At 47.0% G+C, this 12,810-nt stretch overlaps 1 protein-coding gene across 3 annotated transcripts in view; it reads right to left on the bottom strand.

Annotated features, from left to right (window-relative positions):
- The window catches only part of RPRD1B (regulation of nuclear pre-mRNA domain containing 1B), a 271,887-nt gene that overhangs the window by 120,352 nt on the left and 138,725 nt on the right, over positions 1-12,810 (bottom strand). For 2 of the 3 annotated variants that reach the window (XM_086932237.1, XM_086932236.1), the window contains exons 4-6: positions 8,493-8,570; positions 7,880-7,992; positions 3,014-3,140 (exon numbers count right to left, since the gene is read on the bottom strand). In XM_086932237.1, coding sequence (XP_086788363.1) covers positions 3,014-3,140; positions 7,880-7,992; positions 8,493-8,570 — 318 coding nt within the window. The remainder of the gene's footprint in view (positions 1-3,013; positions 3,141-7,879; positions 7,993-8,492; positions 8,571-12,810) is intronic. The other variant, XM_086932238.1, reaches the window with a different exon arrangement.

Here is a 12,810-nt window from a genome sequence, read left to right as displayed (position 1 = left end):
CCGTGGCCGGGTCAGGAGGCGGGGCCGTGGGACGAGTATTGAGGTCTTGGGTAAGGCCCGAAGGCGATCCCTCGACCTGGGCCAAATGATGGGGTTTGACCCCGGAGTCAGTCTGAGGATGCTCCTCCTCTGAGCTATCCTCCACGGTGGCAATGGCCCCGTCGTCGTCCCCTACCTCCTCGACGACTTCCTCGAACTCTTAGTCTCCCGCGTCGTAGTCTTCCTCGCCCTCCGACGCCGGGTTAGAGTCCGAAACATTTAGGATGGTGTCGTCTTCAACATCCTCTTCAAAGATGTTTGCTAGTGGGGGTGCCGAACTCTGGGCCTGCAGTCTTGCGGCCCGGCGTAGCTTGAGAGTCTTCTTCGACCGGAACTTGGAGCAGGCCATACACTTGGCCTCGTCGTGGTCCGGCGACAAGCACTTGTTGCACACTGGGTGCACGTCGATGTGCGAGTACTTTGAGGCACACACTGGGCACCTCTTAAATGGACTTCGTTCCATGTTGAAGTAGTCTGGAGCGTCGTGTAGGCCCGTCCACGCCAACAGCACGCGGAAGGGCAGCAGTTGATCGGAGCCGATGAATAACCAACCCGACCGATAACAATACCGACGCGAGATCCTAAAGACCTTTTGGTCTCAAGTAAGGAAAGTTAAACAACTATCGATTCCGACAGAGGGAACCGAAACACATCCGAACCCAATGGCGGAAAAAAACAATCTGGGGATGGAGTCGATGCCCATGCGCACTGTAGTCCAGGGGAGGAGCCACCTATCTCGTGATACTTCGAAGACTCTTCCAGGACAACAATGTGCAATCATCCGGACCCAACACTAGGCGGCGATCTATGCACAGATATGAATTCAGCAGCCCACATGCCTCGAACAGAAATTTACCCTAAAACAACTCTCAGTAGTCTGCTAAAGATAGGTCTGGTTCAGTACCAAGGTAACTAAAATAACTGATAGGATGAGGACAGAGCTGCACTTAAGGACTCCTTTAAAGAGGATATGCAATAGAAATGTGAGCTATGGTGACCTCTATGGGGAGAAGCAGAGCTGGCACTCCCACCTCATTGGATTACGTCTGAGTTGTTTCGAATGAAGCAAACACTGTTGCTCAGGCCTGGGGTAATTTCAACACTGTTCACTGCTTTTAAAGTCCACCAGGAAGTCCAAGCCTCACAACAGGGAAAGACCTGAAAACTCATCTGTTCAGGACTGTAACCTAAGTTGTTTTCTTGCTGCTCTTTTCTCTGCTTTTCCCAATTCGCGCCAGGATACTCCCAAGTAACGAAGCGCATTACAAAACGGTTTATACATACATACATACATATGTGAATATATAAAAGATCCAATGCTAGAGAATACTTAATTTCCTCTTCTCTTGACCACACTTCTCAGCCTCAATCCTACACCATGCCTTTTTACATATTCTTTCATTGCTAGTCCCAACAATAAACCCATATCCTGGACCCGTTACTTTTACTTCATATTGCTGCTTGCAGTCTTCTACAGTGCCTATCAAACCTCCACCTCTCATCTAGTAACATGTCTTAGACTTACCTGTCATTACCTGCAGCACTCCTAGTTCAAATCTTAAACTCCACCCTATCTGAATTCCTTCTTTTGCTCAATGCCTTATGCAACTCTTTCAAGTATACAAGCATTTCTTATCTGGTGGCATGCTGAATATCTCAGACCCATGCAAGGCTTCAATTATCTGTTAATTCCACAGTTGTAATCATCTCAGGGTCATAATATAGGACATCTTCATGGATGTTCTCCCATACCATCTACCTATGCAATGATTATGTATTGCACCTAGTCTTCATGTGCTTGATCGCATCATTAACTAGATGCCTTTCCCCCAGCAGCTGCTTCTGCCTCAGTCATGTGCTATGACGATTCTCTACACATGCATCCTTCATTTCCTGCCTTCCTTCATGTGCTGCATCTATGAACATATCATATGCAGTGCACTCTTCCAACGCTGGTTAGGCTTTTCACCATGCCTGCATAACATCCCATGATTGGGAGGCCGCCTTCATTTTGCCGACTCTGCCCTAGTTAGATTTACTTATCTCTACTGAAATAGTATCTCCATGTACTAAATGGTCATTGTTGTACCATGCCTTGTAAACAACTTTTGTTCCCATATCCTCAATCTAACTACCCTTATCGTGCATTGTAGCTGATTATCTTCACAGATAATGCTTCTGCAAGAAGTCTCTTCTTTTTATGTCCAGCACTGGTTAGCCACCATTGACATTTCTTGGATTAGTTCTCTAGTACTTACATGCTTTGCACTACTTAGGAGCACGTCTTCTGTATTACAGCATTTACTTTTCCTTACCACAACTTGCATTAGTTATCAACTTTTATCAGTTTGCTTACATTACCATGGTTTAAGGCACACATAGCTTCCTGTATCATGCCTTGCACTCCCTACCTTCGCGGGACATGTAATTATAGCAAACAAGGCAACTTTCGGATCAGCTACGGTCAGATGGTTATCTTGTTCGCTGTCCTTCTTTTCAACGTTTTAGGTTCTCTTCCTAAGCCTTACATCAGTGACTGCCCTTCGCTAGCCTTACACACCAAAGCCTGTGATGTCACTTATATCACAGTTGCTTGCACTAGATTACCCACCCATGCCACCTGAATCTGGCACACATTATTTTATATTCTCATGCTTGGCATCTCATGCCGTATCGTTATTTTTACTCCTCAATTTCCACACCTGGCAGTTTCTTTTCATACCTTGCACCATTTTGTCATGCTTTACTCTACTCATGCCTTGCAAGCCCTGAACCTATTATCTTCCCTTCCCAATCTTTCCACCTGATATCTTCACATGCCATATACCTGTTTTCTCCTCCTATGCATATGCACCCGTTATCGTCTCTCACATCAGGAAGGTTTTGTCTCCCATGCCTGTTCCTTGCATCAATCTCATGCTTTGCACCTGTTATCTTCTCTTTCAATGCCCAGCCTGATTCCAAAGAAACGCACCGGTTATTTTTTCGAGTAAGGACACATCTTGAACTTCCTGTGGCAGAGATGCAATCTTCTGTCGGACAGTGGCATCACCGGAAGCTGCATTCTCAAGTTCCTGCAGTGCTTTGATCAAATCATCAGCCTGAAGAAAGAAAACAAAAAAAATTATGCTTTTAAGAAAACAAAGCTAGGATCGGTCTACTATATTATAGACTTGAGAATACTTCACCCTGCTAGTGTTTGCCTTTAAGTTCTGGTATTAAAATCCACAGCGGATTAGGAATACAATGGAAGATGCACACCGCTGATTAAGAATGCAAGGGAAGGTGAAGCCCTGCCTATTCAGAAAGTGACAAGGTTGCACTTTGTGTTGCTCTGTGATGCAAAGAAGGCCTACTTCAAGACAACTCCATTAAGGAAAGACTGCAGCCATTCATTTTTAGGTCTCGCCTGTCAATGCGCATGCGCATTGAGCTTGCGAGACTATGGGGGCTTAAACAGACTTTAACCAACTTGCAAGGAATCTATGGCGATTCCTTGCAGTGCCCGTGAAATTCAAGCTCAATGCGCATGCGCATTGACATTAAAAGCGCGTGCACATGCCCCCAGCCGCCTGCCTTGCACGTCTTTTCCCTCAGCCGCACTCCTCCCACACCCCCGCTCCGCCCCCTCCCCTGCCTGTCGTGTCGCATTTCTTCAGGGCACCTCCCCTCATCACTTCCCCAGCAGCATCTGTTCCCCAGCCTGCCGAGAGCAGCTCTTCCTGCTCCGCCCTCTCCCCACTCTCTCTCCCCTCACGACGCTCCTCCCGCTCCGCCCCCTCCCCACTCTCTCCCAGCACACCTCCCCCTCCAGCATACAGCACAGAATTCAGGCTCCGCCCGCAGCTCTTCCCCTCCCCACTCTCTCTCCCAGCACACCCCCCCCCTCGATCCGCCCCTTGTTTAAACCTTGAAAAGACATCCCGCCTCTCCTCCCCTCCCCCCGGCTTCTTCCCACCCTCCTCCCTTTGCCCGAGGACATCACGAGAGCCGCTAACCTCCCTTTGCCCGAGGACATCACGAGAGCCGCTAACCTTCCTCCAGGAGCCAGATGATGAGGGAGGAGACGCACAACTGCGGACCTCTCCTGCTGGCACACGAACAGCAGCATCTGTTCCCCAGCCTGCCGAGAGCAGCTCTTCCTGCTCCGCCCTCTCCCCACTCTCTCTCCCCTCACGACGCTCCTCCCGCTCCGCCCCCTCCCCACTCTCTCTCCCAGCACACCTCCCCCTCCAGCATACAGCACGGAATTCAGCAGGAAGAATTGAGTCCAGGTTCCGTGGACTATTCAGCTCATTGCCTTTTTTCAGGAAGATTTCATTATGACTGCTGCCAAAAGGTCCTTCACTATTAAAGCAGCTGGTTAATCCTCATCCAAAACTTTGATTCTTTCATTACGGCAACTAGCGTTCTTGTCTTCCCTCCCTCTGTCTAGGTCTATATACTGAATGTTCTGTTATTAGCGTATTTCCTCCACTGCAAATTAATTGCCCATCAAATTACTAACAATAATATTTTTGACATATAGCGCTTGGAACTCCGCCAGCAGCTCTTCCCCTCCCCACTCTCTCTCCCAGCACACCTCCCCCTCGCTCCGCCCCTTGTTTAAAGCTTGTTATTCTGAATGTCTGTCTAATTTTACCCCGTGTACAGCTGTGTTTATTCTACGGGTAAGCAACCTTGGAGACTGCAGCCCATGTCTGCTTGCCTTAAACTCTGTTTTTACTGTAATATATGGACTTCGTGGGCTTTATTTGATTAGTGTTCGGCTCTGTCTAGTCTGTTGTTCAAATGGGGGTGGTTTACAGTTTCGCAGGTAGCTGAACCTTTTCCTCCTGCTTGCATCACCAAACACGCCCTCATTGCCCAGTTGAAGGTGGGGAGCGGCAGGTGTTGATGAAAATGATCTGATAGCTTCTGATGGGCTCGTCACAATTCGGCTTCGATAGTTTTCAGTGACACAGCCATGGCTTAGTCTTCAACTATAAGCGTATCCATGCATCCATTCACCCACCCATTCACATTTGCATCCATCCATGTGTGCATCCATCCACCATCACCTCCAAATCCACATCCACCACCACATCCACCATCACATCCACCGCCACATCCACCGCCACATCCACCGCCACATCCACTGCCACATCCACCGCCACATCCACATCCACTGCCACATCCACCACACCCACCACCACCACATCCACCACACCCACCACCACTACATCCACCACCCCATCCACCACCCCCACCACTGCATCCACCACCACCACTGCATCCACCACCACCACTGCATCCTCCACCACCACCACCACTGCATCCACCACCATATCCACCGCATCCACCACCACATCCACCATCACCACCACATCCACCACCACATCCACCACCACATCCACCATCACATCCACCATCACATCCACATCCACAGCCACATCCACCACACCCACCACCACCACTACATCCACCACCCCATCCGCCACCACCCCATCCGCATCCACCATCACCACATCCACCACCACCACATCCACCACCACCACATCCACCACCACCACAACCACCACCACCACCACCACCACCACCACATCCACCACCACCACATCCACCACCACCACCACCACATCCACCACCACCACCACCACCACATCCACCACCACCACCACATCCACCATCAACTCCAAATCCACCTCCACATGCACCACCACATCCACCACCACATCCACCATCACATTCACTGCCACATCCACTGCCACATCCACAGCCACATCCACCGCCACATCCACCGCCACATCCACCGCCACATCCACAGCCACATCCACAGCCACATCCACAGCCACATCCACAGCCACATCCACAGCCACATCCACAGCCACATCCACAGCCACATCCACAGCCACATCCACAGCCACATCCACCGCCACATCCACCGCCACATCCACCACACCCACCACCACCACATCCACCACACCCACCACCACTACATCCACCACCCCATCCACCACCACCACCACCGCATCCACCACCACCACCACCACCACCACCACATCCACCATCAACTCCAAATCCACCTCCACATGCACCACCACATCCACCACCACATCCACCGCCACATCCACCGCCACATCCACCGCCACATCCACCGCATGCACCACCACCACATCCACATCCACCACCACATACACCACCACATACACCACCACATCCACCACCACACCCACCACCACACCCACCACATTCACCACCACCTCCACCACCGCATCCACCTCCACCACCGCATCCACCACCCCATTCACCGCCACCACATTCACCAACACCACATCCACCACCACCACCACATCCACCACCGCATCCAACACCACCACATCCACCACCACTTTCACCACACCCACCACCACCACCACACCCACCACCACATCCACCACCACATCCACCACCACCGCATCCACCACCACCGCATCCACCACCACCGCATCCACCACCACCACATCCACCACCACCACATCCACCACTGCATCCACCAACACCACATCCATGACCACCACCACATCCACCACCGCATCCACCAACACATCCACCACCACCATATCCCCCAGATCCATCACCACCACATCTATGTGTGTGTGTGTGTGTGTGTGTGTGTGTGTGTGTGTGTGTGTGTGTGTGTGTGTGTGTGTGTGTGTGTGTGTGTGGGGCTCTGTGTGTGTGTAGGTGCAAATGCAATGTGCTTGGATTTTCGTCACAATAAAATACACTGAACATAATCTTCACAAAAGTTATTTACAAACGTTTAAGGTATTGCCATTATAAATTACAATAACTTTTATTTAAGTATTAATTATTTACAAAAATAAAAGCCATTGTTATTTGTAATATCAATACATCTAAGTCACGTAAATACAACACACATTGCATTACAAATGCTATAGGTGTCACATTTGCGAAAGTTAAAACTATTGACATTGTAACTGACAAAGCTATTAATTTTGCTATTTTTTGTATACTCAACATTGCAACCCGAATAGGTTTGTCAAATAGGCGACAGAGGTAATATTATCCAGCAAGCATATCACAATGCCACTGCAAGTCAGTAGAACTAGGAATTGTGACTTCTACAGATGATTAAAATGTTTAAGTCAATATCCTATCTTCAAGAAACTGCATAACACTAAAAAAAGTAATCTAAATCGCCTATAGCGGTAAAAAACAAATTCAATGTAGCAATGTGTTTTTGATGGACCAAATACCAAGAACTTGCAAGGGAACCATGGTGGTCACTCCGACATTCTCTGAAGAATCCTGCATTAAGGACTTCTATTGTAAGTGTCTCCTATTACAAGGCTTTTGACTAACAGCTGCCACACTAAGTTAATCAAGTTATGGGAAGATGCGCTCTTTCACCAGTGCTGGTCTTTTCCTGGTCTCAATGCCCGACATAAGTGGGTCCTAAAGCATTCCCTTTGCCAAAACAATGCAGTAACACAATAAACAGGACGCTGAGCTTAGAACAGAAGTCGGTTGGCTATTATCAGATATACATGCTATATTTCAAACTGCACTGCTTATAGATATCTTCCACCAGTGTTGCAATTACTCTGTTATTGTACTACAACTTCAAACTTATAGCTCTCAAGGCAGGCTCACTACCTTATTGTAGCAGCATAGACATTCACATTTGCACGCAAAAAAAGCTGTATAGGAAAAGGAACCCGACAAACAAAGCTTATCAAAACATTTTCCAGCAAAGGATTCCTTTCCCGTCCACTCAACCTTTCTTTGCCTGTCATATGCTGCTGTGTCTCAACCACCAGCCAAACGTGACTTAACGTTTAACCTATAAACGTACCACAAGGGGTCCTGTGGCTGGGTCTCGAGGTGAATAGCTGTCAGGGTAATCGTCGTCATCCTCTTCGTGGATCTGTTGGAAGGTTCGCTTCAGGGATTTCTTCTCCTCGACAACTACAGAAGAGAAAAACAAAACAAAAAACAATGAAAGAGATTAGACTGAGACACAAGCAAATCAGACACTAATACATAGGCCAGTGAGAAGTTGGCTCCTTCAAAAGAGGTTCTATTCTTTGAATTATCAAAGAAGTCAAATACACTGTAACTGTTTGCCAAGTATTTCCAAAAGATAGTCAACTGATTAAAAAGCATACTAAGGTTTATATTTGGCCAGAAAGAACCCAGTATTAAATTAGACTGCTTCAAAATACTGGGGCAATCGTAGCAGCACCCTCATATCATGGTTCAAAAAGTTGTTGCAAAATTCAACTAAAAAGACAGTAAGAAAAGACTGTGTGCTTGGCACATCAGGATCAAAAAAGTAATTTAAACACAAATTAAAGCAGTCCATGAGAGAAGGGGTCTTAAATGGGTAAAAACACCCAAAAAAGATCATGATGGGTAGATGCAAGTTAGGGCTTCGATTCCCTGCTCACCTTCGATTCCCTGCTCACCTTTATTCACCCTGACTTTATTCGCTTTTGCTGGCGCCATCTGATTGTCCCTTCGGTTCTCTCGCTCTCTGAAGACAGCTGCGGATGGGTAAAACCAGGGAAGTCAAATAATATGAAAAGGAAAAAAAAAAGCACCTAGTTTTCCTGAAGTGAGGAAAATTAGGGAAACTAAGGTACAGGTGTTCTTGGACGACAGATGTGGAAATGCCTCAAAAGCCAAGTATAGTCCTCAGAATGCAAAAACAGCAGGCACTGTCTGCCATTGTCACATTTACAGCAAATTGATTGGTCACTTTATCCCGATATTCAAAAGGAGAAACTGTAATGGTTTAAAATATTTCCAAAGTTATCAAAAAGGCAATAAGATCTTTCTATCAGAATACAGTAAGGGACTTTACACCTGCATTGGAAAGGTAAACCACACAGTATGTACATTTTCTATGTGAAAGGAAGTGCATGTTAAGAATGCACCCATGTCTATAACCGTTTACTGTCCTAAGTCATCAACAGCATTCCAGATTCGCATTGTATATATATACCTTTAAACGTCCAGCTTACATCAGATTTTCAAAAGATAAATATCAAGCTTTAAAGTACTCCAGCAGAAAGCACTCCGCTAGACAAACTTTCTAAATGAGGTGTGTGTTATGATGGTTCACTTTCAGGAGTCTTCAACACACTAAAATAAATTGAGTGATGGGAATGGAGGAAATCTTGCAAAACGTTCAGGAAAAAGCAGAGGTCGCTTTATTATGTGCTATAGGGCTGTCTGTATGAGTTAGTCGTTCATACTTTCTGTTAAGACACTGCATTAAATCCAGACTTGTGTTTGCCCCCTTCTCGCATACAGGTACAAGTTACACTACTCACTATGCGTGAAATCACTACAATCAACTCCCAGGACGGTATACGTCACAAAGGTTTAAGTACAGGCGAGTCCATCCAAAGAAAACTGTTCACTTGGTAATTTGCGTGCATTAACGTGAATACTCAATCGAACCAGGTAAAGGCACACCAGTAACAGAAAAATATGAATTTAATCTTTCTTGACACTGTCCAGTTAAATAGTGAAAGTCTCTTACAGTTGAGCTGCGATCAAGTGGAAGGATTTTGGTCACCTGTGTGACTGCCAATCGCCATAAATATCATGCTCGCTCGACCACGTGGCCTGTGGTACGTGGCTATTGCGAGCTACTGAATGTTTGAATATTCCTGCTGCTAATAGAGTTCTTTGCACAAGCCCTTTGCTTCGATGTTTTAATGAGACTGTTTTAACTGGTAGTTGATCTTCCGCCGACCCGCAGTGCCGCCCGTTAGAGCGAGCCCGCCCTTGTGAGGGTCAGCGCTCTAGTTGCCTGCACCTCCAAATCGCCATAAATATCAGGCTGGCTCAACCACGCAGCTGGCACGCTGACGGTGCGCCAAAGGCAAGACGGTGAGCCAAAGGCAAGCTCGTCCGCGTCGGTACCAATAGTCAATTTTCTGTCCTCAGATATAGCCAGCAACAACTCTTCACTATTAGGAAGGGTGAGTGCCAGATCTCTAACTGCTGGAAGGGGGGCTAAAACCTGAAACATACAAATGCCTAGGCTGCGGCTTTTGCTTCACTCCACTAACCTGTGCTGTGGGTAGGGACCTGACTACACCACACACACGGAAGAAGGCCATTTCAAAATGCACAAAAGGCCAGGACCTCAGGCAATCTCCCCTACACAAAGTAGGTACAAAGCACGGTCAGGGAAGTAAGGCTAAGACACGAGTGCAAAAACACACCCTGTCATGTATGTTATTAAACACGCGGTCACTTGTAAAACAAATTCAAATTTGAATACATCCTACAATCAGACAAGCCTGATATTGTCTTTCTGACAGAAACTTGGAGATGCAAGCTCAGACCCTGATTGGAATGTGGCCCTTCCCCCGGGATATGCAGTGGCACAACAGCACAGGGCGGAGGGTAGAGGTGGGGGCATAGCCATGATCTACCGAGATCCCTTAAAACTGCATCACGAGGCCTCAACGCTGCTCCCGGCAGAGGCGCTACAGTTTATTTAAATTGAACGATTGTTCTACGTTTCAAGATCTTCTTGTATATCCGCCCCCAGGGTCTAGAACTGCTTTTTCGCAAGCCCTCCTGAATTTCCTAGAGCTAAGCCTGGACTCTGACTCGTTCACTATAATGGTGGATTTTAAATATCACCTTGAATTAGGGAATAACCAAGACACAGCGAGACTTGTAGACAATCTTGCAGCATATGGTCTTTCCCAATTAGTGTCGGAACCTACGCATTCGGCGGGCCATACAATAGATGGGATCTTTACAAATGAACCTGAATTAACTATGACTAAGACCCTACTGCTACATTGGACTGATCATAGAGCCGTATATTTTGAGGTAGCAAGCAATGCCCAGCCGACCGATTCCCACCCTTGTTATAAAGGAGAGGGTCCGGAAATGAAATAAGCTACAAAGGGGTGACCTGGAACATGCTTTGAACCCTGGTGTGTCTACTCTGGCAGGTGACCATGATACAGTTGCCGACTAGTTTGATAACTGGATCAGGATAGCTGTAAATGGCATTGCCCCTGAAATAAATAAAACAGTCAAAAGGGCCTCAGCAAATTCACCCTGGTATAGTCCGGGCCTAAAAGTCATAGACATGGACTGTAGAAGAAGTGAAAAGTCCTGGAGGACAGACTACAGCCCCAAGCACAAGTCAACCTATAATGCGAACTCCGAAAAATATAAGCAAGCAATCATCGAAGCTAAGCGGGCATATTTCACAGCACATTCCTCAAAGGAACTTTTTAAAACTGTTTTCACATTAGTCAAAAAACAGCATACTGCACAGTTCAGGCCAGATCAAGTCTTCTGTAATGAAATGGCTAAATTTTTCCAGAGTAAAGTGCAACTGATCTACAATGATCTTCTAAATTCGGCCACTGTTCCGTCCGGTAGCAGCACCTCAAACATAGAAGCTTGGCCAGCACATTGTAGGTTTTCGCATTTCAGGGAACTTACTCAGGAGGAGGTCCACAAACTCATGCTATCAATAAAACTGGGCTCCCCTAATGATCCCTGCCCTCCAGCCATATTTCAACTAGCATTGAAGACTATTAGTACACATCTTACTCCTCTTTTGACCCAAGTCCTAGAAACTGGTAAATATCCCAATGCTTGCAAAAAGGCCTGTATTAGACCAATTCTCAAAAAAACAGCCCTTGATCCCTTGGAGCACATAAATTGCTGGCCAATTTCCAGGTTGCCTTTAACAGCAGAGGTACTAGAAAAAGCTGTAAACAAGGAGATGATACAATATCATCTCCTTGCAACCAACTCGAGGTTAATCTAAAGAAAACGCAAGTAGTTACATTCGGCAAGAAACGATACACAGGGGGCGGCTGGTCATTCAATAATGTTAGTTTAGAAATTGGCCAGTCCTATAAATACCTAGGCGTCCACCTTGACTCAAAAAGTAGTTACAAGAAACAGCGTAGAGAGATCGGAGTTAAAGCTGTGACCCTAATGGTGTCACTAGGCAAACTTGCGAAAGACCTTTCCGGTCCAACCTTAGCCCCCCTTTTGGAGGTAATGAGAGCAAAGGTTGGCCCCACCCTATCCTACGGCGTTGAGATTTTCAGTGGTAAAATGAACACAACCCTGAACCAACAGACCACTAACATTTATAAAGGGGTGCTCCGGTTGCCAAAGACCGCTTCTGCAGCACAGATTAGGCTGGAGATGGGGCTAATAAACTACGAGGCCTCAGCCACTGGGGCATACCTTAACATGTGTCACAAGTTAAGACAAGCTGAGCCAGGTACTTTAGAATCCCTAGTCTGGCAAGAAATTAGCCAGAAAAACCCGGGGGGTCTGTACGGACGTCTCTTTACAGACGCCATTAAACAAATGTCAGCAAGCGAGTTGTGGGCCCTAAACCCAGGCCAGATAGCATTTAAAAAAGCTATAAAAAAATGTGTGAGATTGAGTTCTCGTCTCACTGATAAAGCACTCTTTCTGAAACGTAGTCACGCCTGGGTCACGATAAATTCCTACAGACACCCGGTCCCAGCCAGCTATCTGGCCAGCACATATCCATTATACCTGAAACGCAGCTTTATTGCCATCAGGCTGGGTGACTGGCGTTTCTTGCAAGATTTACCATCATGGCGACGCACATCGGAAGATCTCTCTTGTAGAGGATGTGGGGAAACAGCGGAAACCATGTTGCATGTAAGCTGCCTTTGCCCAGCCCTTAACACAGAACGCAGGTCTGGTTTAAAATCAGAATGGAATAGGCTGGGTGTTCAGACCTGC

The sequence above is a fragment of the Lissotriton vulgaris genome, chromosome 7 (genome assembly GCF_964263255.1).
Source record: "Lissotriton vulgaris chromosome 7, aLisVul1.2, whole genome shotgun sequence".
In the NCBI taxonomy this organism is placed as follows: Eukaryota; Metazoa; Chordata; class Amphibia; order Caudata; family Salamandridae; genus Lissotriton; species Lissotriton vulgaris.
The sequence above is the reverse complement of the archived record's forward strand: the minus strand, read 5'-3'. Positions and strand labels throughout refer to the sequence as shown.